General features: G+C 49.1%; 2 protein-coding genes across 5 annotated transcripts in view; both read right to left on the bottom strand.

The window, feature by feature from the left end:
- Positions 1 to 4,478, bottom strand: part of LOC114700307 (nuclear factor of activated T cells 2 interacting protein) — a 22,434-nt gene extending 17,956 nt beyond the window's left edge. Inside the window, 3 exon segments of the mRNA XM_037210757.1 lie at positions 3,069 to 3,141; positions 3,794 to 3,948; positions 3,951 to 4,478. Coding sequence (XP_037066652.1) covers positions 3,069 to 3,141; positions 3,794 to 3,948; positions 3,951 to 4,170 — 448 coding nt within the window. The 5' untranslated portion in view covers positions 4,171 to 4,478.
- A 10,940-nt stretch (positions 4,479 to 15,418) lies between these two features.
- Positions 15,419 to 21,664, bottom strand: Cd19 (CD19 molecule). 4 transcript variants are annotated; one of them, XM_037210743.1, is made up of 15 exons: positions 21,347 to 21,664; positions 20,862 to 21,131; positions 20,375 to 20,581; positions 19,966 to 20,244; positions 18,708 to 18,818; positions 18,412 to 18,460; positions 18,096 to 18,184; positions 17,734 to 17,835; positions 17,508 to 17,609; positions 17,361 to 17,429; positions 17,200 to 17,256; positions 17,001 to 17,057; positions 15,968 to 16,057; positions 15,763 to 15,869; positions 15,419 to 15,608 (listed from the first exon to the last, which is right to left on the bottom strand). In XM_037210743.1, exons 1-14 carry the CDS (start codon positions 21,435 to 21,437, stop codon positions 15,778 to 15,780), a joined length of 1,665 nt encoding a protein of 554 aa, XP_037066638.1. In that variant the 5' UTR covers positions 21,438 to 21,664; the 3' UTR covers positions 15,419 to 15,608; positions 15,763 to 15,777. The 4 variants fall into 4 exon arrangements, with proteins under 4 accessions (XP_037066638.1, XP_037066645.1, XP_028717164.1 ...); XM_037210750.1 differs by having other exon boundaries at positions 18,708 to 18,815; positions 21,347 to 21,663; XM_028861331.2 differs by having other exon boundaries at positions 15,968 to 16,054; positions 21,347 to 21,661.
- Between the last annotated feature and the right edge of the window lie 5,886 nt (positions 21,665 to 27,550).

Genomic DNA, 27,550 nt, shown 5'->3' with positions numbered 1-27,550 from the left:
GTTTAGGATTAAGTCACTCTCCAGGAAAATGTCAACTATCCAGCAGACACCAAGCACTTGCTGCCAGCTCCTCGAGGACGCTCAAGCAGCATGACTAGCCCCATCTTACAGACAAGGAATGAGAAGCAGAGTGGACAGGGACAGCTAGAGTCTGACCACATCCCATATCTCCACCTCCATTCCAAAGGATGGTCTAGAAGGCCCAGTGTCCGTTCAGGACAAGCCACCTCTATGACATCTGAGTCTCACCTTCCATCCCTTCTTAGCCTTTCAAGAGCCACCCCAAAGTCCTGCCTCCTCAGCTTATCTTTCCAATGCCCTTCTTTGCTCCCAGGGCCTAATGTCCCAGCCTCACTCACGGAAACTCTTCCATCTTCATCTCTTCTTTTCATGCTTATTCCTCAGCTTCTTCTTCCAGGGGAACCTGGAATTTGGGTCATCCTCAGGAGGAGGACTGCCACAATCTGTCACATCTGCCTCTAGGGGCAGAGGAGAAAGAGGAAAGGGTTAGTTAAGAGATGGCAGGGAGGCCGAGAAGAAACAACTCAAAGGCTTTAGGAAGGGCCAAGGAGTCAGGTGTGGGCACATGCAAATCTTGGTACTGGAGAGGCTGAGCTAGAGTCAGGAGTTGGAGGCCAGCATAAGCCACAGAGACCCTGGGATTTTTGTTCTTTTGAGTTTTGTTCAGCCGGGAAGTGGTGGCGCACGCCTTTAATCCCAGCACTTGGGAGGCAGAGGCAGGCAGATCTTTATGAGTTCGAGGTCTACAGAGCGAGATCCAGGAAAGGCACAAAGCTATACACACACACACAAAAAGAGTTTTGTTCTAAAAATGGTGAGGCAAGAGGAGTGGATATAGTATAGCTCAGTAATAGAGCCTAGCATCCAGATGCCCTGATTTCAATCCCATTAATAAACAAAGGAGGGAAAAAAAAAAAATAGACACACATAGCACTTTGAATGCATGTGTACACATGTATAAGTGCATGTTAGAGTGTGTATGTATACATGTTTGGATCAGAAGTCAACCACCAATGTCATTTCTTAGGTACCAGCCATCTAGTTTTGAGAACAGGATCTTACACTGGCCTGGCTAGCTGATTAGACCAGCTGGCTAACACCAAGGATCCACCTGTCTCCACCTCCCCAGTGCTGGGACTCTCAGTGTATGCCACCATGCTCAGCTTTTTTCTCCCTGGGTTTTGGGGCTCAAATGCAGGGTCCTTAGGCTCACACCATAAGCACTTTTCCGAGCCATCACCCCAGCCCTAGGCAGTACTTCTCAATACTAGACAAGTCCTCGCGGGGTGCTTTTGTTGACTTATTTACTATGCTTTTGTTTTTGAATCCTGTGTCTGTGTGAGATGAATATGGAGGTCAGAGGACAACTTTTGGGAGTTGGCTCTTTCCTTCCATTGTAGATTCTGGGGTTGAGCTCATTCTCAGGCTTGTTCAAGCACTTCACAAGTGAGCCATCTCCCCAGCCCTATTTATATTTTATTACATCACTCACTTGAACTTACATTTCTTATGTTAGGCAGTATGAAACGTGCTCTTCATTCAGTTCTCGACACCACAAAATAAATACTGAGCAAGTAAAACTATGATAACAAACCCTACGTGGTAGTTCTCAACAGAGACAAATTTCCTCCCAAATGGCATGTCTTCAGTGTCTGAAGTGATTTTGACTTCACAACACAGAGGAAAGGGTCAGAGCATGCTACTGACATCTAAAGACTAGAGGTCAGGATGCTCCTAAAACATCTGTAAGAATACCCACAACAATGAATTTCAAGTCTAAATTGTCAATGATGCTGAGTGTGAAAGCACTGTCCTAACTAAATACAGCAGCTACTGCAGGACTGAGATCCTGTTTTGCAAGATTTATTTTACTGGGGTGGAGGCATTGGGTGTTCGTGTCATAGAATAGGTTCTCTCCTATATACCTTCTACCAAAAATAAAAGGGTCTCCCCTGGTATGTCTGCCACTGGGTGCATGGCGTCCAGCAGATCTCCTCCTGTCCTGCACCATTACAGATGTACACCACCTCATCTGGCTTTTTATGCTGCTGTCATCAGGCTCATGTGGCAAGTGCTTTTTCCGACTGAGCCATCTCCTCAACTCCAAGCAGACATTTCTAAAAACCTTCCAGAGACGCCCGCACCACATCAAGACACAGGCATCTTTTACCTAGCACTTCGACATTCCAGGTGCTATCCTAAACCATGTGCATGGAAATAAATTTACAGAGTCCCTTTAATTCTCAACAAGAAAAACGTTTGAGATAGGTCCACTACCATCCCCATCTTCCTGAAGAGGAAAACTTGCCCAAAGTCCACAGTTATGAAAGATTCAAACACAGGCCACATGACTCCAAAGGCTGTTCTTATCAGCCTACCACACTCCCACCTAACAGAAAGAAGTCTTGATTCAAGGTCTTTGGTCTGGGTCACACCCCCCACCCCCACCCACCCCACCTCCCCACCCCCTCCACCCCCCCCACCCCCCCCCACCCCCTGCCATTAGCCTTAACTCTTAGTTCCTGGCCTTTACAAAGGGTTGCAAAAATCCTATCAACGGGGAAGAATAAAGAATGGGCAGTCCTGATAAAATTCAAGAACACTCTCTGGCTCCACAGTGTTCCCAAGGAATGGAACACTGTAGGAGTTCTGGTGTAACATGATGTCCACCCTATTATGACAGCACCAGCGGATGACTGGGGGAGGTACTTCAAAACCTGGACACTAACATATATGCCTGTGAGGAGCTGAAGGGGGGAGGGGTGGGCATCGCTGCTAAGTAAAGTCCTGTGTCTTCTGATTAATAAACCAGCTCCTTTCTGGACCAGAACCTTTCCCTAGGTCAGATACAGGAGTCCCTTCTCCCAATCCCAGTTAGAATCAGGGATGTGCCTCAATGGGACAGCACCTGGGCACCATTCTCCAGACCCTAGGTTCCACTGAGGCAGAGAGAAACTGAGAGAGAAGACATTGACTGCAAGGATGTAAACTCTGGAAGATCAGAGAAGTCAGTGCTGGACAGACTCTCCCTACAAGCCCACCCTTACCATCTTCAGGCTCTGAGGGGCAAAGTTTCAAGAGGGATGAATTATCTGGGATGAGGTTGAGGCTGCTTTGTACCTACAAAGACAAAAGGGGGAGAAGGTGGGTCTCACATCTCGTCTACTCTACTCAAGCTGGGGATGGTTCTTCCCCCACAACAGCTCTTACGTCTTCCCTAAGGAGTCCAACCTCTGAAGGGCATCCGGAGTCCAGCTTCCTCATGATCCAAAAGCGCAGCACCCTCTTCCCACGCCGTTTCCTTACGGCACTTGAGGATGCAGGCTTAGTTCCCCCTTCTTAACCACTTTGCTAGCCCCAGCCACCTGGCTCACCCGAAAACCTAAGGACCCTGGGTTCTGGAAACCCCCGGTCCTTTCGGAATCCCCATACACGCTCCCTCCCACCCCCACCCCCAATAAATACCCCAACTCTTCGGATTCCCTAACACTGGCTCCAACCTCAAAATCCAGCATGCGCCCAATACCACCAGTCCCCAGTCCTTCCAAAAATCCCCTCTGAATCCTCTGGTACCTCGTCGCTCAGCCTCCCTCTGCTGAAGACTACAATCCCAGGCATCGGCGTACTTCCACCATACCCGAAGCCCCTCGCATCTCCAACCTAAAGGTATCCATGACACCTACACACACACACACATCCCACCGCCCTGAGCCGAACCCACCACGCCAGCCTTAGCCCTCCCTCACAGCCCTCCTTGGGGACCTGGCTGCACCTTCCCGGAGTACACAGGAACCACCGGTGCCTCGCCAGGATCCAGCAGCCGCCGGCGCCGCCGCCGGACCAAGGTCTGAGGGGCTCCTGCAGGCCCCTCGTCCGCCCCTGCACTGTCGCTGTCGCTGTCGCTGTCCTGCCCATGTGCGGCCGGCGCGGGGGCCGGGCGGCGGGCGCTTCTACCGGGTCCGCGGCGACTTCCAGGATCTCCTCGTCGCTGTCACTGACCAAGTCCACAAGCACCGTGTCTGGAATGAGCCGGGACAGAGACTGCGGGGCGCGAGGACGCCGGCCACGGGCGACCCGGGCTCTTCGAGCGCCTCGGCCGGCGCCGCCACCGCGGGACCTCGGACCCCGTCTCCTCCCGGGTTCCGCCATCTCTCTCACACAGCTTCTAGACACACCGGCCTCCACAGCCTCGCCGGGCACGCACCAGCGACCCTGCCTTTCATTGGGCGAACAGCTTGCCAGTCAGAACCTCTCCCCGCCCACACGCTCTGGGTCCGCCTACCCACCTTCTCATTGGTCAATTTACCCGTCTATCTACCGCCCTCCACTAAAACAAAGGCGCCAAAGATTCCAATCTCTTCGGCGCAATCAAAGAAGGTTTCGATTCTGTACAGCTCACCCATTGGCTAAATTTCCTCCAGACCCAGCCTTCCCCCAGGACCCGCCCTTTGGAGAAATCCGTCTTCCTGGTTGGTGGAAGGCTTGGGGTATCCTGGGAATTGTAGTCCTCGTACTCGGAAGTGACGGGATAAACCGGTTGGCCGGAACATTAGAAGCTGAGGACTAAGGCCTATGTCTTCGGGCGTTAATATCCCTTTGTCTCCTCAACCTCTTTGTGACAGGAGTTCCATTCAACACTAAACACTTTCATACATGTCACCTCGGACATCCTCTACAAACTCAATTATCAACACAACATATACCTTAGCGCAGCACAACTCAGAAACAAGTTTTAGGGCGAGTACAAATTAAAATAAGCCGGGCGGTGGTGGCGCACGCCTTTAATCCCAGCACTCGGGAGGCAGAGCCGGGTGGTGGATCTCTGTGAGTTCAAGGCCAGCCTGATCTACAGAGCGAGATCCAGGAAAGGCGCAAAGCTACACAGAGAAACCCTGTCTCAAAAAAAAAAAAAAAAAAAGCTCACTTCTTTCCTGTTGCAAAGAGAAGAGGCTTCGAGCTCCTCCCTTTCCTGTTCTTTGAAATACCGATGCTCCTCAATTTATAGTGGGGTTACTTCTGATAAAGGCCTCGCATTTACTACACCTAGCCTACAGAGCCGGGCCACTCATCAACACAGTTTACTACAGAGCGATTGCAGGCTGATTAGGAGCTGTGCTGCCCCTGGCCAGCACAACATGATGCATGAATAGCTAGTTTGGGGAAAGAAACAACTTCAAAATTGAGAGAGGGGTCCCTACTGCTGATCTATTGTCTGCTGGTCAATACCTTCCTGCATGTAGAGCATCAATTGGGAAAATGTAAATACTGCCAGTCAGTAACATGTTTGTGCATATGTTACTCCTGAAGTCTTAATAAATCCCTTGCTTTTTCACAACTCAGCAATTCATAGAAGAGCCTTGTCTTTGAAATGCAGGCATCTGGTTCAAGTGAGAGGGTCAAAGCCTAGATTCAGAGGTGGTCTTGTGTTGCCAGAAGTTTCCTGTCCTGACCATTTGCTCCCAAATAACTGGCAACCATTTCTCAAATAACTGACTCAGAGGCTTAATATAAACTATAACTGCTCAGCCAATAGCTCAGGCTTGTTACTAGCTAACTCTTATCATTTTAAAATAACCCATGTCTATTAATCTATGTAGCTGTCATTGGCTCATGCCTTGTTTACCTCATTTTGTACACACCCTGCTCCCTCTACATCTGACTGGCAACTCCTCTGACTCTGCCCTTCCTCATCCCATGGTTTTCAGCTTGACTTTCCTGCCTAACTTTATCCTGTTCAGCTATTGGCCAGTCAGATTGTTTATTAAACCAATTATAGCAACATATATTTACACGGTGCACAGAAGGATTATTCCACAGTAGTCTTGTTCCGACATTCTCCTTCCACTGTCATAAATTAGGTTCCTTGTATTACTCTTGCCCCCACAAAGCCAATTAGCTAATAGAGTTTGTCTCCCCATTTACCATGATATAGTTCAGATGATGGACAGACCTGGAGTGATGCCTCAGTGAGGTAAGAGCCCTTTCAGAAGACCCAGGTTCAGTTCCCAGCACCCACATAGCAGCTTTGGCAACCACCTGACATTCCAGTTTGCAGGGTATCCAGTGCCCTCTTCTGGCCTCTGTGAGTACCTTCATGCATACGGTGCATAGACACACAAGCAGTCACACACACGTAGACACACATAAAAACAATTTTTTCTTTGAAGTTAAGATGACTATTGTGGAATATTATTTTAACTAGGCAAAGATGTGTTACATTTGTTTATACTGAATTTGTTTAAGTATATGAAGATGTGTTGCATTTGTTTAATTGTGTAAAGATGTGTTGCTGTGTCACCTTGCCTGCCTAAGGCACCTGATTGGTCTAATAAAAATCTGAATGTCCAATAGCTAGGCAGTAGAGGGATAAGCAGGGATGGTGGGTAGAGAGAATAAATAAAAGGAGAATCCAGGCTCCAGAGAGAAAGAGAGAGAAAGAGAGGGAGATGCCCAGGGCCAGCCAGGCAGCCACCAGGCAGCCAGACACAGAGTAAGCAGAGAAGTAGGACATACAGAAGGAAAGAAAGGTAAAAAGCCCCAAGGTAAAACGTAGATGAAGAGAAACAGGTTAAATGAAGTTAGAAGAGCCAGTGGGACAGGCATAGGCTAAGACTGAGCATTCCTAACTAGTAATAAATCTCCGTGTCATGATTTGGGAGCTGGTTGGTGGCCCAAAAGGAGGCCTGCTACAGATGACTTTGTGTTTCACTAAAAGATGTTATCAGAGGCTGCGAAGATGGCTCAGCGGTTAAGAGCACTGACTGCTCTTCCAGAGGACCTGGGTTCAGTTCCCAGTACCCACATGGCAGCTCACAACTGTCTGTAACTCCAGTTCCAGAAGCTCCAATCTTCTCAGGCACTGCATGCACACGGTACACAGACATATATGCAGACAAAACACTCATACACAAAATAAATGAATTTTTAATTTAAAAATCATATTGGGGAAACCAGGTCCAAGAGCTTATCAGACAGGCCAGACCAAGGAAAGAGTATAACTCCCTCACACGGAGCCCATAAGGTGATGGACACCTAACACTGTGATGGTGCCTGTCACCTGATGCCTGACAGGTACATCATGGACTGATGAGTATTCCCTGGAGCTTCAGCTTGACTCCGTGTCCCCCTGTTGCCCTGTCCTATGCAACTGCCTTCCCCTACACCTGTTTGCCTGTCCCACCTGGGCTTAAAGTCACCATTTCCTGCCTTCGACCCCTGGTTTCAGCCACTCCTTCCTCTCACTGGTCTGGTTAGTTATCAATACAGGCTCTCTTTCAGACTCACTTCTGAAACCTTTTGCTGTTGCTGTTGCTTTGGTTTTGGGGTTTTGTTTTTTTGAGACAGGGTTTCTCTGTGTTGTTTTGGCCCCTGTCCTGGATCTCACTCTGTAGACCTGGCTGGCTTCTAATTCACAGAGATCTGCCTGGCTCTGCCTCTTGAGTGCTGTGATTAAAGGCGTGCACCACCACCCCACCACTTCTGGAACCTTTTGGACTCTGTTGCAACCTTTTGTATTTATTCTGTAAACTGTATATATGTATGTAGATATAATTTACTGAATGCTGTGTCCTGTGAGAGCTGATACTAGTAATTATGATTGGAATAAAAGAACCTGCATTCACCTTGGCTGGATCTAAAATAGGTGGGTTTTATGTTTCAAATTCCTGCCATTAAAACCACTGACATTAGTGAATTTAATGTTCCTCAGTAAGTTCTGTTACTGAAAAGACACAAACATCTTTATGTTTCCAGCATAAGGTGCTTGTGACATGGCTCTGCAGCAAGTCCCCTTACCCACTGAGGCATCTTGCAGACAATTTATTAATTTATTGTGAAGGGCTGGAGGTTAAACCTAAGGCTTCATGCATGCTAGGCCAGTGTATTAGTCAAGATTCTCCAGAGAAACGGAGCTGATGGGATGAATTCTTCTGTCAAGGTTGCAGCAGAGAATATTATAGTCTCAAAAGGCTTCAGAATATATATATATATATATATAATATATATATATATATATATATATATATATATGAGATTAATTAGTTTGGCTTACATAATATGGTCTGGGTAATCAAACAATAGTCACTCAGTCTGCGAGGCTGGATGTCTCAGCAATCCCAATCTGGTGCTGAAGGCCTGGAGGGTTTCTGGAGAGCTGCTGATCCTCACTCAGTCTATGTTGGAAGCCCAGGAAGTCGGCTCTGGGCATCAGCGTGGTGATGCCCGGGAGCAGGGTGGATGATGAGCTTGCCAGCAGAGTGAAGGCAGCAGACAAAAAGCAGAGTTTCCTTCTTCCTCATCTTTATCCGGGATGCTATTCCCACTCCAGATAATCCCTCACAGGAGTTTCCAGAGACTTGCATTTAGATGACTACACACACACACACACACACACACACACACACACACCTTTTTTTAGACAAGTCTCACTATGTAGTTCCAGCTGGCCTGGTCCAGATCCTTCTGCTGCTTCAGCCTTGTGAGTGTTGGGTCACAGGTGTGCACCACCACCACAGTTCCGAATGGCATCTTGACTGCTGTCCACAGTCCATCCAGGACACCGCTACTACCATACAACAGTGACAACCCTCGAACACCTGCCTCAACTCAAAAGCACCTCAGATGCTCCAAGTGACTCAGCCCTGGTCAGGATTAAAGACACACAGCCACCAGCAGGTGGGGCTCTTTTCCTGGGTCTTCCAGCTCTGCTCAGTAGCCAAGCTCGACTATATGCCCCGATGCAGACCAAAATATGCCGCCCTGCAGCGTACTTCTTTGACATATTTTTTGGTGACTATTTATAGAAATGCAGATGAATATGAAGCTCTGGAAAGTCATCCTCTGTAGAAGAAACCTCTGTAAAGGAAATGCACTTTAGGCTTGTCCACAGTAAGGCCAAGTGGTGCAGCACACCTGTAATCCCAGCACAAGGAAGATTGAGACAGAGGGATCATGAGCTCGAGACCAACCTGGGCTAAATAGGAAGACTGTGTCAAGATGGAGAGGGAGGAGGAAGGGAGGAAGAGAGAAGGAAATAAGAGGGAAGGAAGGACAGACAAGACAAGAAAATGAAAAGTTAACAGGTGATGTGAGACAAAAGCATTTTCTGGGACCTCACATGGCTTGCCTCTACTTCCCCAAGAAGTCCCAAGCCCGTTTCCTCTGTAGCTCAGGATAATACATAAACTTCAGTCATCTGCCCCCACCCACTTTTTAAAAAAAGGGTTCTTGTTCTTTTGTTGTTGTTTGAGACAAGATCTCTATATAACCTTGGCTCTCCTGTAACTCACTATGTAGACCAGGCTGTCCTTGAACTCATAGAGATCTGGTTGCCTCTGCCTTCCAAGTAATAAAATGAAAGGCGTGCACCACGTCACTCTGGCCTCACCACTTTTTTGTGTGACTGTCATGCATGTGCACATAATTAAAATGATTTTTCTCTTGGTAATCTGTCAAGAGATTTTATTTATCAAACTTTCAGACAGAGAGGAAATTTTTTTTCCTTATAAAAAGATTTGGTTTTGTTTTTAAGTGTCTGGTGTTTTTGGTTTTTTTGTTTGTTTGTTTGTTTGTTTGTTTTTGTTTGTTTTTGGCTTTTCGAGACAGGGTTTCTCTGTGTAGCTTTGCGCCTTTCCTGGAACTCGCTTTGGAGACCAGGCTGGCCTCGAACTCACAGAGATCCGCCTGCCTCTGCCTCCCGTGTGCTGGGATTAAAGGCATGCGCCACCCACTGCCCGGCGTGTCTGGTGTTTTGCCTGCGTGTTTTTCTGTGTACCACATGCATGCAGTGCCCGTGGAGGTCAGAAGAGAGCATCAGAACCCGCGGAACTGAGGTTACAGGTGTTGAGAGCCTCCGTGTGGGAAATCCATCGCCGGTCCTCTGCAAGAGCAGTCAAAAGCCCTCTTAAGCACGGAGCCATGTCTCCAGCCCCAAACTTTCCTTTTTGTTTTCTCTTTTAGAGGTAGATTCTTACTCTCTTAGCCAGGCTGACATTAAACTATGGAGCCAAGCAGCAGGGCTACAGTGCCCAGCAGGCCTAAATGAAACTTTAACCCCTCTACCTCCCTTTCCCAACTCTGGACCTACCTGGGAAGTAACTGCAAGCTTAGGGATGCAGGGAGAGACACTGAGAACCCGAAATTTTCTCCAAGTCTAACTCAAGAACTGAGAGTGGTCCAGGCCCTGTCCAAAACTAGAAGCATGGAACAGTAAGTTGAGCCGCTTTGAGACGTGACTCCTTCATAGGGAGGTCTCTACATAATGCTTTGGTGATTTCTGGCTCCTGGTACACAATGGAACCTCCATAAAGGCCAGATTATAATAATAGTTCATGTTAGAGCTTACTGTGCTACCGTCAGGTATGTTCACATCACCCCCTCAGGGGTTGGGTGGTTAGTGTGCTTCCTTCCCTAGCATGAGCAAGACCTGAAGTTTGATTTCCAGCACCACAAAACATTAGAAAGATTAATTCCAAAAGAAACCATCACTGCTGTCCTTGTTTTCGGATCAGGAAACTGCCCTATGGAGACCTTGAAGCACTGAGCCGGGGAGGGGAGGAGCTGGTGTTTGAAATCCTGACAGTCGGCACCAAGCTACCGAGCTACCGTCAGCAGAGCTCAGCTCCAACCATAGCACCCCTAGACGACAGAGCCCACCAAAGTGTCTCTGTCCTCTGCCCTGAATACATGGTACCCGCAAGGAGTACTTCTCACAACCCAGCATTCCACATCCACTTCCCCTTCCTTCTCATCTCTGAGTCCCTGACGAGCTTCCAGCATGGCTGACCTCGAACTCATTGGATAGCACAGGCTAGCCTCTCAACTCTGGCCAGTCCTTCTACCTTAGCCTCTTAAGCTTCTACCTTAGGTATGTAGAGACCTCCCTATGAAGGAGTCACGTCTCAAAGCGGCTCAACTTACTGTTCCATGCTTCTAGTTTTGGACAGGGCCTGGACCACTCTCAGTTCTTGAGTTAGACTTGGAGAAAATTTCGGGTTCTCAATGTGCTGGGATTACAGAGGTGAGGCAGCCCATCCAGCTCACAGGCAAGAGCTAAAATGAAGCAGGCTGGGTGGTGGGCAGCAGAGAGGGAATTCTGTGCATGAGAGGGGCTACTTGGAAGAATGGGTGTTCCGGCAAATGCCGGCGGCTTTGCCACTGAGATGGAAGCCCAAGGAAATGCCGGAGGTTTGAACCCTTAAACCTGCATATGTGAATCTAACAAGGAGCCTTTCTTTAGTGGTTTGAGTTTTGAAGCCTGGGAGTGGAGCTCCAGGTTTCTCCCATGCTACGTGAGTACTGCGGCACCGAGTCATACCCTAAGCCATTTTTTTTTTTTAATAATTGAGCTCAAAAGCAGAATCCTCATGATGCCAGAAATTAAGAAATCAAAGCCACCATAATGGGTGAGCAGGGAAATGTGTGGTCAAGCAGCTCACGAGGTTTGCAAGAGTCCCAAGAACAGAAGTTTGAATACTTGACTGGGGACAGAGGTGGAGACGGAGGCCCCGGGAACAGCACAGAGCTGAAGTGGAGCTTCCTGCCCGAGGCTGGAGACTAAGGAAGGACTGCCTCTCTTCTGGGCACAGACAATGAAGAAAAATCCTTCCCTGAGCCCTGGCCTTCGACATCAGAGTAAAAGTCCTCGTGCAGGCTGAGGGGGTTCCCCAGTTGATAGTGTTTACTAATATGTGTGAGGTTCTGTGTTCCATCCCCAGCACCACGTTTCCCTCATACACCTCTGATCCCACAACTGAGGAGGAGAAGCAGGAAGGTCAGAAGCCCAAGGCCACCCTAGGCTATAGAGAGAGCTGGAAGCCAGGTATACATGAGAACCTGTCTCAAAAACAAGATAAAATACAAACTCTAGGGACTGGAGATATGGCTCAGCGGTTAAGAGCACTTGCAGTTCTTACAGAGGACCAGGGTTCTGGAAACAGAAATCACATAGACACTCACAACCATCTGTAACTCCAGTTCCAGGACATCTGATGCTCTCTTCTGACCTCTGTGGGTTCCAGGCACAGACATGGTACACATATATGTAGGCAAAACATATAATACATATCACACATACATACACATAACTCATACACATAAAATATATATAAAAAAGAACACTGGAAAGTTTGTTTTGTTTTGTTTTTTTATGTAGTCTCACAGAGAGCTTTGAAATTTCTTTTGAATAGGTTTTGTCGGATGATGGTGGAACACACCTTTAATCCCAGCACTAGGGAGGCAGAGGCAGGTGGATCTCTGAGTTCAGCCTTGTCTACAGAGTAAGTTCCAGGACAGCCAGGGCTACACAGAGAAACCCTGTTTCAGAAGGGCAGGGGGGCGGAGGGGGAAATGGGGTAGGAGGAAAGAAGGAAGGAAGGAAGGAAGGAAGGAAGGAAGGAAGGAAGGAAGGAAGGAAGGAAAAAAGAAGGAAAGGAAGGAAGGAAGGAAGGAAGGAAAAAAGAAGGAAAGGAAGGAAGGAAAAAAGAAGGAAAGGAAGGAAGGAAGGAAGGAAGGAAGGAAGGAAGGAAGGAAGGAAGGAAGGAAGGAAGAAAAACCGGAGGAGGGAGGGAGAGACAGACAGACAGACTAGGTTTCACAGACTGGAGAGATGACTCAGTGATTAGGAGCACTGGCTACTCTTCTAGAGGACCTGGGTTTGATTCCCAATGACCATGTGGCAGTTCACAACCATTTGTAACTCCAATCCCAAGGGATCCAATATCCTCTTCTGGCCTCCTCAGGCACCAGGCAGGTATGTGGTGCACAGACACACAGACAGACAAAACACCCATACACATGAAATAATAAACATCTTTAATTTTCTTAAAAAGAAAGACTAGGTTTTGGATGCCAGACTGAGTTTTAAAAGGCCATAGAGCTGGGGACAATGGTGGCAGGGAGATCAGGACCAATGGAGGACATTGGGAATCAGTGACCAATGCCATCTCACTTGGTCACTGTTGATGGGCCGGAGCTTGCTCAGGATAGTTTCTAGGGCTGAAGACGCTCTGAAAGGCTTTGCAGGCGGGGTTTGGGTAAGGACAAGGCTCCACCCACGTACACCAAGTGGAGAGACAGGGCGGCTACATGCTCAGACTTTAGCCATGGGACCAAGATGTGTCACTTAGCTTCTCCAAAGCTCAGTTCCCCTTCTACAGTGTTGTGTCAGGAGGAGGGGGCTGGGCTACAGCTCAGTGATGGAGCACAGCCCTACCATCCCCAAGCCCCGTGTGTCGTCTCCAGCACCACAGTGTCCACGAATAAATAACCAGAAGGGGGAAGCGTCGAGGTTGAATTTGGGCAGAGAACTAGAGTATGAGGCCTCACCATGTACTGACTAGACAAGTCTTGGCATGTTATTTCTCTCCTCGCCTGCCTCAATCTCTTCATCCATGAAGCTGTCATACTTAGAGGGGTTTTGGGAAGATGACATGACTTAATAAACATAATCTGATAATACAGGAAAAAAAATATTCAAATTCTTTTCCTCCTGCACTCTAAGTAACAATCACCACAGATTTGTATGATCCTAAAAAGGTATGGAGATTTCTCTCCACCAACAAGTGACTAATTTTCCAGGGGACAGCAAGTGACAGCCTTTAATCTAGCTGAGTACTGGCAGGGTCTACCTGGAGAAGTCAGAACCGGAAGGACGAGGGCAGCAGTCCCAAGGCTGGCCCCTGCCGCACCCCCAAGCACCTCCAGGTTGTGCTGCTTTGTTCTGAGACCAGGTGGCCTTGAACTCCATCCTCCTGCCTTAGCCTCCTAAATCCTAAGACTATACTTAGTGCACCACACCTGTGCTTTGGAGAAACTGATACAAATCAGGGTTCCCACAAACCTTTTCATGGGCTCAATTCACTTTCTAAAAGCCTCCATGTGCTCAGCAACCTCGGTGTTCTCCAAACCTGTCCCCTCTTTTCTGCTTTTGTTTTCACAGTCCAAGCTGGCCTGGAACATCCGATCCTCTTGCTTCATCCCTCCAGATTTATACATAGGCATGACTAACTACCTCAGTGGCCATCAACTTAACCTTCAGTCCTCTCCCCTTTCTGGAGGCTGGATGAGCTGAAATTCCCAACCCTCTCATCCCACCTGCTCTCTCTGAAGACCATTCTCATCCTGAAGCTACCAACCATCAGTGCTGCCAACCATCAGTCACACACACACACACACACACACACACACACACACACACTTCAGAGATGCTTAGAATTCTACACATTGAACACCAGGAAATACTGGATTATCTTTGTAAGTTTGAGGCCAGCCTGGTCTACAGAGCAAGTTCCAGGACAGAGAAACCCTGTCTCAAAAAGAAAACAAAAAACTACCAAACATATATTTCATAAAACTTCAAGTATGGCTGGGTAGCACAGTGTTCTCAGTAGCATGTGTGAGGCCCTAGGTTTGACAAACAGTAGCATTCAATTGTAGTTCCAACTATTCATGAGGCAAGGGTATCCCTTGAGCCCATATGTTCAAGACCAGGATGGACAGAGAGTGTGCTGGTTAGTTTTTGTCAATTTGACAGAATATGGAGTCATCTAGGAAGAGGGATTCTAAACTGAGAGAATGCCTCCATCAATCGGCCTGTAGGTAAGTTCATGAGGCGTGTTCTTGATTAATGATTTCAGAGGGCCCAGCCCACTGTGGGCATTGTCACCTCTGGGTAAGAGCCCTGGGTTCTATAATAAAGCAGGCTAAGCAAGTCATGGAGAGCAAGCCAGTAAACAGCACTTCTTCATGGCTTCTGCATCAACTCCTGCCTCCAAATCCTGCCTTGAGTTCCTGCCCTGACTTCACTGGATGATAGGCTATAAGCTGTAAGATGAAATAAACCCTTTCCTCCCCAAGTTGCTTTTGGTTATGGTGGTTTATCACAGAAATAGAAACCCTAAGTAAGATACATATCAAAAATCTCATCTCAAAAAATTCTCATTCTCTCTCTCTCTCTCTCTCTCTCTCTCTCTCTCTCTCTCTCTCTCACACACACACACACACACACACACACACACACACTTCAGTTCTACACATAAATTTACTTTGATAAATCCTGGCATACTCAAGAAGTTTGTGACCTTATCAAAGGATGAAATGGCTCATAGATGTTAATGCTTAGAATAGAGAAGACAAAAAAAAAAAAATCTGTAGTGATGCTAGACGATGTTTTCTAACTAGAGTGCCAATCCCATCACAGTCTTCCTCACGGGACATCAGCTGGATAGTGGATGAGCATATCGGCATCCCTGGATGTTCGGAAGGTGGCTAATGCCAAGCCATGGGAAGGCTGGAGCCAGGCTATATTCAAACTGCAGCCCTCCTTCCTTTGGGTGATTCGGGAGTGCATCCAACCCCATCTTTCCTTCCTCTCCCACACAAGGGCATTGCTTCAGAGAACTTGAGTGGCTTGTTGAGTTTATTTGGGGAAAATAAAAAGGGTGGGAAGGAAGCTTTGTACATGCATTTGAGGGTGTGTGTGTCCACATACACACATCCTAAACAAGGTTATTTCAGTGACCGACACCATCTGCTTGGGACCTCCAGATTTCAGAGTTGGATGTGGTTCTTGGGGCCTGAGGAAGCCCGGGCTATGTAGAAAAAAACAATGATGGGCAGGCGTCGAGGCCCCATCCACCTGGCCCTGGAAACCCTCCCCTTCCTTTCCCCAGAAGCCAGCACTGCACTGCCATCTGTATTCATCCCCCTCTTGCTCCCCTTTCCCAGGGGCAGTGTCCAGCTCACCTAGTCACTTGGGAGTCACCTGGTATCCCAAGTCCCCATATGGTCTTCTCCTCCCCATGCTGGCTCTAGATCATCAGATTTATCCATGTTTTCATAAGAGTCTGCATCTAGATAAGACCAGGAAAAAGGAAAGTATCCACAGGATGGGAAGGAGACAGGAGGGAGTGGTCCAGAGGACAACTAAGAAGCGGGCAGAAGCACCCACCTTCCTCGTGGCTGGGGCCAGACTGAATCGATCGGAGCTGGGGAGCTGCATACAGTATCCCTCTCATATCCTCATAGGACTGGGACCCTGCTTAGGTAGGGAATGGAAAATTAGAGACCCTGAAACCCTGCTGGGGCTTGTGGGGAGGGAAGTGCCGAATACCATGAGGCAGGAGCCAAGCAGGGGAAAGTGGAAACTTCTCATGTCAAACTAGGAATGATTTGCTCAGCATCAAAATCCTACTCAGAGCCGGGGGGTGGTGGCGCAAGCCTTTAATTCCAGCACTCAGGAGCCTGAGGCAGGCCAATCTCTGCGAGTTCAAGGCTAGCCTGGCCTACTGAGTGAGTTCCAGGACAGCCAGGTCTACACAGAGAAATCCAACTCTTAAAACAAACAACAACAATAAAAAAGATCCTACTCTGGGTTGAGGATTTAGTTCAGTGGTAGAGCACAAGGCCCTGGGTTCGGTCCTCAGCTCCGGAAAATAAAATAAAAACAAAACAAAAGATCCTACTCAGTCTTAGGATGGCCAAGGCCAAAGGAAGAGTCAAGAACAGAATCGGGAAGAGTCAAAGTCAAGATCACAGGAAATTACACGGACAGCTGGAGTCAAGGTTAAGACTCCATTAGACTGGGGTTTGGTAGAGGTCAAACTCCAGGTGGGAAAACATTGGCTTCAATTTTTTGTTGGTTGGTTGGGTATTTTTTGTTTCGTTTTTTGCTACAAGGTTTCGGCCTAGGCTGGCCTGGAATTCACTTAAGTACCCCAGGCTAGCCTCAAGCCCATGGCCATCTTCCTGCCTCAGCCTCCCTCCCACAGACTTGGGATTCCAGACACAAACAACTCTGTCAGGCCCACTTGGGTGGACATTGATGTTCAAGGTTAGAGATAGTATAAATACTAGGAAAACAGGATAGAGGGTGGAGGTCAGAGTTAGGAATGAAGCCTAATATGAGGCTTGGGCTTGGGGTCAAAGCTAAGATTATATCAGCCTGAATTGACCAAATAAGGGTGATCCTAAGCATCTCTCACCAAGCGAGGATGCTTCTTGGCTGGGGTCCCAGGCAGATCCATGGGGGCTCAGGAAGTCTGGAACAAGAAGAGACACGTCACTTTTTCTCCTGGTCTCCAGCCTTGTCCCAGAGTGACCACTTTTCAGACACACACACACACACACACACACACACACGCACACGCACACGCACATGCACGCGCACGCACACATACACACCCATTGTCCTGCCAGCAGGTTGGGCCAGCTCCTCGTCGGCGTTTTCATAAGACTCGGCTGTGGAACAGAGAAAGAATTCAAGCAGTGTTCCCGTGTGTTAGGAGCTCTACAGCACCAAGCGCGCTTCCCTGGCCGCCAGCCCCGCAAGGACCCCACATTACCGTTAGAGAAGGAGTCTTCCTCCCCTGGACCCGTGGGCTCATCGTCAGGGTTCTCATAACCACTACCATCTGGTACAGAAAAAGGGGCATCTCTAACAGAGGTCCACAGTCGGGGAAGTGTCATGACCAGGGGAAGTGGGGCCTCACCCTGAGAAAGCTGGTCCTGCCCAAGGTTGGAGTCGTTCTCATAGAACTCGGAACCCTCCTCACTGTCTGGCTCTTCATAGGCCTCCCCTTCTTCTTCCAGCTCTGAATTTGGGACCAGTGTGGAGAACTGAGTTATCAATATCTCTCCTCCTCCACCCCCAGTCCACTGACCCCACCGCAGGCTGCTCCAACATTCTCAAAGTGAAGAAGGACCCTTCAATCTGACCTGTCTCATGGCTCTGAGCTTCAGTGTCCTGGACTTCAATGCGCGGGTTGCCATAGGACCCACTGGCACTCCCCAGGCCAGCCGCCCAACGCTGAGAGTAGGCTGATGAGAAAGAGTGTTTTAAAATGGTCATCACAGACAGGGAGAAAAGGAGACAATGCTTTAGGGCCTGCCTAAAGTCTCTGTGCGCCTGGGTAACTGGCCTTGAGTCGAAGGCCCCTGCGCGTGCGCGGGGGTGGGGTGGGTGGGGGGGGGTGGGGGGGTGGGAGGGGGGGTGGGAGGGGGGTGAGGGGGTGGGAGGGGGGTGGGGGGGGGGTGAGGGGGTGGGAGGGGGGGTGGGAGGGGGGTGGGGGGGTGTTCACCTGAGCCGGAGGTAGGTGTCGGAAGGGAGAGCACGTTCCCATACTGATTCTGGGTCCCGTTTCCTGAGGGAGGGGTCACTTTGAAGAATCTGGGGGGGAGAAAGGGTTGGTGCACCTTGAGGCTAAACCATGTAGGGATTCTCTGTTCCAGTCTGTTCTGGAGGTTAACTGTGTAGGGACAGTCTACCAGTGAGTTGGGGACCGTGCCAAGGAAGATGATTTTGGAGGCAGCCTCTGAACTTGGGTAGCATTTCAACCACAGAGATGGTGCCAAGGCCCCCAGGATGGAAGAAAGAGTATAAAGCTGCTCCTTTACCTCCTGGCCGGGTCCATCATTCGCTTTCTTTTCCTCTTCAGGATAAGGGCTGGTGGGATTTAAAGAGATCGATCAGAGTGAGGGGGGGGCTGCCTGGCAGGAGGAGAATGCGGGGGACACAGGGGAGGGCCTTTGGTTCACTAGAGGAGGTGGTTGTACAAACACTAGGGTCCCTGGGAAGTTTGGGAGGTATTAAAGAAGAAAGGGCAGGGCTGTGGGACATGTCAGATGCCCAGTGTGGTTTTATTCTGGGAAAGATCGGGTAGAATTTGGAGAAACTGGGAGGCATGACTCACCTCTTCGAAAATAGACAAAAGCCACCAGAGAAACCATACAGAAGATGAGATAGACTATAGTCACAACTGGGATCATCCATCCACCAGTCCTCAGCAGCCAGAGCCACACTGCTGGGAGGAAGGCGCTGTGAGACAAGGATCCCATAAGGCGTCTAACTTACTCCCCAACCCCTCCAGGGAGATATGTCTGTCTTAAAGACTTTAAAGTCTTGAGCTCCACAGAGGGTTCCTCTCCACTAAGGAACTGTTCTTCCCAGGAGGACAGAGTATTCCACAGAGCACAAGACACCATCTAACAAACCACATACAAAGCATGGGTATTATCCAAGCAATGTCAGGATTAGGGGAAGGTTAATTCTGCAGTTAAGGATAATCATGGTTAAAATGTAGGGCAAAGTGAGTTTACCAAGTTAGAATCCAACGTGTTGAGATCAAGTTTGGAGTGGAAGTGGAGGTAGCATGTAAGGGTTGTGGTCAGGATAGCACAGTGGGATTGTATTGAGGAGACAGCAAAGGCTGACATTGTGGCCGGTTGGATGGATGGAGTGAGGAAGAGGAAGAAAGTCAAGCTCCTCAACTTGGGCACACGACCCACGCTCCACCCAAGAGCTTGTTCGAAGCCACCCAGAAGAGTGCAGGTGGGAAAGATGCTGAGTTTGACTTTATATAGCAAGCCAGGGATGTCCGTGGGACATCAAATGTCAATTCCAGGAGATGGCTGGGTATGGGGAGCGTGGAGCCCAGGGCAGATAGAAGCCATGGGAAACTAGGAGCCCTGGGAGGATGAGAATGAGAATCGGGTGTGGATAGGCGTGAGTACAAGACCCAGGACTCCAACGGGGAGGGTTTGGGAGGAAGAGGTCACCAAAGCTCACAGGAGAAGACCCAGAAAAACCAGTTCTCAGAAGCAATGAACAAAGAGCTACAGTTAGTATTCAGTGTACAAACTGGAGTTTGGGGTGAGGCTTGAAGCTGGTCCTAGTGCTAGACAGGCTTAGAACTTATATTCATGCCTCAGTCTCACAAGTTCTACGGTTACCGTTGTGTACCACCAGCCTCCTGTCTGTCTGTCTGTCTCTGTCTACACACACACACACACACACACACACATACACACACACACACACACACACTAGGGATGGAACCCAGGGCCTCATACATGCTAAATACACACACTACCCCTGACCACAGTTCTTTTTAACCCTTCCAATAATTTCAGTAATTCCACACAGATTCCCAGAATTGAGAGAAACCCTACCTGACCTTGCAATGACCTTCACATGCATCTCGATGGTCAGGTTTCCATGGAGACAATAATAGGTACCTTCATCTAAAGCTGTGGCTTGAGGCAGTGACAGAACACGCCCCCAAACCCACATCTCTCGGACTGGGTGTTCTCCCCTAAGGCTTAGGCTCGGTAATGAAACATTAGGCCTCCAAGGATGCACATGGGTCCAGGAGATGGAGCCTCTGTCCACTGGGACAGGGGGTACCCCACAGGACAGCCAAAGTGTGGAGCCAGGGGCTACAGTGAGAGCTAGAGCATGGAGAGAAAAGATAATGAAAATATAATCCATGGGGTCTCGTCTCCCCAAACCCTCCAGTTCCCAGCACCATCCCTATCCTTGGGACCCACTTCCCAGCCTCCCCAAGCACTGTCCCCTTACCTTGGTTGATGAGACTCTGATTCAGACTGACCCTCCGTGGGGCACATACAGACCCTGTCCTCACGGCCTCAGGCTGGTCTTTAGCCCACACATACAGCCAGGAAATGTTTTGGGAACCAGAAGCGGGCCTGTGGCTCCCTGAAGACCTGTTCTCCAGGCCACAGTCCATGTCCCTTATATCCGAAGCGTTCCAGCGGAACAGCTCCCCTGGGAAGAAACCCCAAGCCATACATGAGACGGGGGAGATACAGAGACCCAGAAAGGCAGAGCCAGAGATACAGAGAGAAAGCAACTATGATTGACAGACGAGCGAGACAGAGATGTGGGGTAGCTCAGAGTAGTTACCAAGCCATGGGAACCAGCTGCCTATAACTAACCCCTTCCTCCTCAGCCGCTGTGGCCCCACCTTGACTGAAAAACTTTCCCGGTCCTTGGAGAGCCCCACTTTCCAATCAACCCCCACTCCCCAGCTCTGCCGGGCACTCACCACTGTCCTCCAGGTTCACTGTCCAGGCAGGCTGCCAGGTATCCTTCTTGAAAGGGGGGCTCTTATGGCACAGGTAGAAGCCCCCCATATGGTCCGAGACGTTGATAATGACTAGCAAGATTCCCAGGGGCCCCACCTGCAGGCCCAGGCCTGGGGACCCTAGGGTCAGCTCCAAGAAGGGGGTTGACTGATTCCCTCGATACCAGGCCAGCTTCTCAGAAGAGACCCGTGAGGGGTCCGGGAGGCATGGCAGCAAAATGTTGCTTCCCTCTGTGGGGAGAGATAGAGGGGAGCCCCAGCCCCCCTTCCTTCTTCATAAACCAAAGGACCCCAGGAGTTCACCATATGGGAAGCCCTGAGGGTCTCTTCTGACTCCTCCCAGAAGTTTACTAAGAAAATGGAGGCCCAGAGAAGGCCAGGTATTCAGCCCAGAACCCAGGCTTCCAACCCCAGCTCCTTCCCTTCAGAAAGACAGGCAGACATACCTTCTACCTCCACCAGGATCGGCTTCTGGGGGGTCCTGCCTCCTACAAGGGTAAGGAAGAAGAGGCAGGAGAGGGGGAGAGGAGATGGCATGGTAGCCGGGCTCCCCGGGGCACTCAGCTTCTCTGTGCCGCGGAGAATGCTGGGGCGGGCAGGACGCTGGTGGGCAATGAACCATGGGTGTCTGTGGGGGTGGTGGCAGTCCCCCTGTGGAGGAAAGGGGTGCTCACACCTCAGGCCCCCTTTTGCAGGCACTGTTCCAGATCCACAACAGTTGTCCCCTCCCTGCCACCCCCCACTTGGCCCAAGTAGATGACCTTATGTATGTTTCAGCATGGAAGCCCCAAGGGGGGAAGCTAACATCGTCACCAGGGCTCGCACCGTGTTTTCCACTTAGTGGTAGCTGGTGAATATCTGTCCAATGAGTGGATACAGATTTCCGGTCTCCTTTCCTCTCCCTTCTCCAGACTCTGATCCTATCTCATACCTCTGTCTCCCCAGTGGTGGGATTAAAGGCATGTGCCGCCATGCCTGGCTTCCATTTTTTTTTTTTTTTTCTCTATCACCTGTGGATAGTGTTAGGACTTTATATTGGATGTGCTGATCCAGTCCTACAATTCCAGCTACTTGAGAGGATCACAAAAGTCAAGGCTATCTTGAACAGCAAAGTGAGTTCAAGGCCAGTCTAAACTACTTAGTGAGACCCCATCTGAAAAAAAAAATTTTTTTTAAATAAATAAATTTTATATCCTGGCTGTAGTTTCCCCTCTCTCCCTCCTCCCCTCCTAGTCCCTCTCCCCTAACACCCCCTCAGTTCCTACCCCCACAAAACATTCCTCCTCTGTTTCTGTTTAGGAAAGGACAGGTCTCCCGTGAGTATCAACCAAACATGGCATATCAAGTTGCAGTAAGACTAAGCACCTCCCCATGTGTTAAGACTGGACAAGGTGACCCAGTACAAGGAGTAGGGTCCTAAGAGCCTGTGAAAGAGCTGGAGACAGGCCCTGTTCCCGCTGTTAGGATTCTAGGCACTCTGCATGTATGTCACAGTTATGTACCCTGTCTGAAAACTTAAAAATATTTTTTAAAAAGCTGAGGACAAGTTCAGTGATAGTGTATATACAAGACCCTTGATTCAGTCCCTGCTACCACAACACATACAGACACACACAGAGATACATATACACATCACATACTGGGTTTCATTCCAGCTTGGGCTACATAGCAAGACCCCATTTCAAAAAAGGAAGAGCCCAACAGGCACAGTGACACACACCTTCAACCCCAGCAACTGGGAGGCAGCAGCAGGCAGACTTCTGTGAGTTCCAGGCCAGCCAGGGCTACATAGTGAGACCCTGTCTCAATCTCCCTCAAAAATAAATGAATGAATGAATGAATAAACAAACAAACAAACAAACAAACAGAAGGAATTGTGAGCTGGGTATGTAATGTAGCCCAATGGTAGAGCACTTGCCAAACATATAAAATTCCCTGGGTTCCAGCACAAGAAGAAAAAGTGGCGTGTGTGTGTTTGTGTGTGTGTGTGTGTGTGTGTGTGTGTGTGTGTGTTGGCCCAGCCTACAGTTCAGCTTCTGAGAGACAGCGTCAGCTAATACCTGAGAGTGGAGCCATTAGCTGCTGCAAAGCCATGGTTAAATTTCCTAGTGTCTAAGCAAGTTAGTAAGACAGCTGACCCCAGAGACTGTTCTGGGGACACATCACTCAAAGCTGGGAGGGGGCTGGACAGCTGTGTGGGGAGCAAGAGCCACTGTCACCCTTTGCAGTGGTCTTTAAAAATGACTTCTGGTTAAGGTCCCTTTATGTTCCAGCGAAGCCCCGATGCAGTTATAGAAATTCATGGAAATGGGGGTGTAGGCCTCAAGAAGGGAAGGGCATTCTCTAAAGTCACACAGGGAAGGTGGTTCAGTAGTTTGAGCATTTGTGTGTGTGTTGTGCATATGTGTGTGTGTGTGTGTGTGTGTGTGTGTGCCTGTGCCTTTCACTGATGACAGGAAAGGAAAGACTAGAGACCCAAGAGACATGCTTTCTCAGTTGAGTCCCAGGCCCGTCTCAACTGGGCTGTGACTTCCTGTTTGCCCCAGGCAAACCTCAGGGGACAGACACCACAGGTGGCAGGGGCCCTAACTTCCCTTGATTGAGCTGAGGGGCCAAGAAGGGAGAATGAGGCTTAGGAAGCAGAGGCTTTGAATAGCAGGCAATCCCCACCTGCCTAGCACCCCACGGTGTTTCTCCCTAGCTATCTCTTCTTCGAAATCCCTTCTTAAAACCCCATGGAGACTGGAGCCCACGTGAGGAGGAAATGATGCTATTTTCCATCATCCTTCCACCTCCCTTCACCACAGTCAGCTTACTGAGCAGCTCTGCTAACCACAGGGCCTTTGAACATGCTGCCTTTCCACTTGGCCGACTGCCGTCCTCAGTCAGCTCTCAGTTCAAACGTTACTTCCTCAGAAAGGCCAGCCCAGAACTCCCAGGTACTTTTCTGACTTCACATCCTTGTTTTCTTTCCTTTCTAGTGTTTTCCTCAGTTTTAAATTACACTAGTTAATCTCCTTATCTACATCTTGAATCAGAATGCAGACTGTTCCACTCTTTTTTTTTTTTTTTTTTTTTTTTTTTTTTAAATGCCATTGGCAATCCAGGACCTTAAGCAAGCTGAGGGAGGAGCCACAGCCCTAGGCTGTAGGTGCCAACAGAGATCTTCACTGTCCCTGGGAGCACCCAGGGTTCATGAAGGTTTAATAAGTATTATTGACTAGAGGAAGAAAAGTTGGGAATAATAAAGAAAATCTCTCCTTGAGGTGGGGAGATAGCTTGCCTCAAAGCATGAGGACCTGAATTGAATCCCCAGAATCTTGTGTAAAAATGCCAGGCATGATCTGGGTCAATGGCTTGGTGGGCAAGGGGCTTACTGCACAAGTGTGAGGATCTGAGTTCAACCCCCAGAACCCTCACAAATGCCAAGTAGCCCGCCTGGAATGCCAGCCTTCTCAGAACGGCCCAGCTAGCAAGACTAAGCTTACTGGTGAACTTGGGTTTGACTGAGAGAGCTGATTCAATGAGTAAGGTGGAAAAGCTGGGGAAGATGACTCTGGACATCTACATAGGGCCTCTACAAACACACACACACACACACACACACACACACACACACACACACACACGCATGCACGCACCCCTGAATGAAAAAAAAGAAACGGGTTGGAGGCCGGGCGGTCGTGGCGCACACCTTTAATCCCAGCACTCGGGAGGCAGAGCAGGTGGATCTCTGTGAGTTCGAGGCCAGCCTGGTCTAAAGAGCAAGATCCAGGAAAGGCGCAAGCTACACAGAGAAACCCTGTCTCAAAAAACAAAAAACAAAAACAAAAGAGAGAGAGAGAGAGAGAGAGAGAGAGAGAGAGAGAGAGAGAGAGAGAAAGAAGGAGGGAGGGAGGAAGGAAGGAAGGAAAGAAAGAAAGAAAGAAAGAAAAAGAAAAAAGAAACGGGCTGGAGACATGGCTCTGTGGTTCAGAGCACTGGCTGCTCTTCCAGAGGTCCTGAGTTCAATTCCCAGCAACCACATGGTGGCTCACAACCATCTATAGTGGGATCTGATGCCCTCTTCTGGCATAAAGGTGTACATGCAGATAGAGCACTCATACACTAAATAAATAAACCTTTAAAAAAAAAAAAAAGGATATGACTGCCTCTAGGTATGGTGGAGGAGAAAGTTTATTGTAGATAGGAGGGAGAGCACAGTCAGAGGCAGAGACATCTGGGAGACTCCAGAGTGGACATGACCCTTAGCCGGGCCACATGAGGAGAGAGGGGAAAGCCAGGAGACCAAGAGGCCAAAAGGGTAAAAGGACCTGTTGTGAGCAGGTCGCAAGTCTTCCAAGCAAGACCACCACAGAGCTGATATCCGATGCAAGCACACAGAGGTTTTTAACAAAACAAGCAAGCTTGGTCTGCCATCCAACATCCGACACAGCGGGTGGAGGAAAATGGCCCCCGAGCACTCACGTTAAGGGGTTTATATAGGAAAAGTCTACATGCAGCTTGGGATTGGATGAAGGGGATTGGGGGGGGGGTTGTTCTTTGAAGTTACTGGCTGAACTACAAGCATGAGGTTGCTGATGGCTACCAGGATTCAGGGTATCCTAGGGACATAAGTTTTTACTCCCTTTGTCCTGCTTTTGTTGAACCCAGGATATACACATTCAGATTTATTCTTCCAGTCCTACTGTCCCCTGAGTTCAACTTCTGGTCAGTTGAGTCCATTACTCCCCATATCTTGTTTTGCCAAGTCCAGGATACATAGACTTATTGTCCCAGCCTTAAGTTCAACTTCTGGTCACTTCTAAAACTGCTGGTCAGCAAATACCTTTGGAGGAGGGGAGGGGAAGGGGAAGCATCTCTCAAGATGGCTACTGATTTTTCCCTTTCAGACCATGCAGCCAAAATGGCTGGATAATATGGGAAAAAGCCCATGGGGGAAGGGCACCCCAGCCCCTGGGCTGGAGTTCAGGGTAGCGGGTAGGGTGTGCTAGTCAAATCCTGTAACAGGTAGGGACTCAGGGATTCTGGGAGAACCTGATGGCCAGGGCCATTTTGATATGTTAAATAGGCACCTCGGCCATTTGTCCTGGGTTTGAGACCTAATATCCCAGCCCTTTTGTTGGTAATAAATGATAAGGGGTGACATATAATTGTTCGGCTGGAATCTCCAGCTCCGCCCCAGTTCTCTCTCCCCAAACCCTACCCTCTCAGAAAAGCTGCTGAGAGTCCAGTTCCATATTCCAGGCTGAGACCATGAGCAGCAGGGGCTCCTCCTTTGCGGCTGCTAGCTGCTCAAGACCCTGCCTACCATGATGGGGCACATACCCAACTTGTGGAGGAAGTGTCATCACCCATATTTAAGCCCCTCCTTCAGAGGGGCCATCTCTGGGGATTGGAGGACTCACTGTCGGAATTCCTGGCCACTCCCCCAGCTACATGACCATGCATGCGCTGGCAAACCGATTAATCGATTAATCGTTCCAGGCTTGCGTCCTACATAATCCGTGCACTGTGTAATTTGCAATTTGCGCACAGCATGATCGCGCAGTCTATGCGCATGTGTGGTGTAGCTCTGTAAGCCCATATGCGCATGGGCAGGGGAATCCATAAAAATCGGGTCACAGACTCCTCCCCACTTCTTCTCCTCCTCCTCGCCCCCCCCCACTCCCTGCACGTTTTCCTTGCACCGCTGCATTAAAACCAACACTCAGCAGGGAGTGCTTTGCTCAGGTGGGCCTGGTCTTTTACCTTTTAATTTGGCTTGATCTGGCTTATTGCATCTGTGGAGAAACCTATTATCAGGGTACAGAAAACGTATCATCTTGGTGCCAGAAGCCCCGGAAGAGGTGAGCCTTCTCCGCCAGTCCCCTGGCCACGTGGGAAGCCACTCTTCTTTTTATTTCCCTCTTCGCCAGACTAGATTGATTGACTTGACTTGGGTAAGTCAACCATTTCCAAGCCACGGCCTATAGCAGTCCCGACCTCTTCCAAGTCAAGACACCTTCTGGGTCAAAGATTCTTGGAGTTGCCGCCAAGCCATGGCCACACAACCGCCCCCCCCCCATCTGTTTCTAGAGCAAAGACCATCTTTGTTCCATGGGACCCTTTGTAGTTCCCATCCCTTTACCCCGCCCCCTCCCCCAGCCTAAAGCAGTTGATTCACAGGCACAGGCTTGGAAATGGGCAACTGCAGGTCTAAATCCAATCTTCAGACACTCCTGGAGTGTTTACTACAAAATTTATCCAAATTGGGGCTGTCTCACGCCATATGACAAGGTTTGAGCTCCCTCATCCAGGGTTTTGAGCCCTGCATTCCTGCCCCTTCCTCTTCCCTGTTCTGTTATTCTTTGTACTGGTCTCTCTCATTCTCATGGCTCCATTCCAAAATGGCCTTTCATTCTTTCTCCCCATCCACCAATAAACCTTTGCACTAACTCTGTTATTCCTGGGACGTTCTCTTAATGGCATACCTTGGTAGGGCCTGCCAAAAGGAACCCACTTGGCCTTTTTACTCACTAGACTCTCCTGGTATTTGGTCTGATTATGCGGGGATTCTATCTGCAACAGACCTGTTCTCTTTATTCCTGCCTGCTCTCCCACTCTATCATGCTGGAATTCTGTCCACCCACTCCCCCCACAACAGATCC

The sequence above is a fragment of the Peromyscus leucopus genome, chromosome 1 (genome assembly GCF_004664715.2).
Source record: "Peromyscus leucopus breed LL Stock chromosome 1, UCI_PerLeu_2.1, whole genome shotgun sequence".
Classification (NCBI taxonomy): Eukaryota; Metazoa; Chordata; class Mammalia; order Rodentia; family Cricetidae; genus Peromyscus; species Peromyscus leucopus.
The sequence above is the reverse complement of the archived record's forward strand: the minus strand, read 5'-3'. Positions and strand labels throughout refer to the sequence as shown.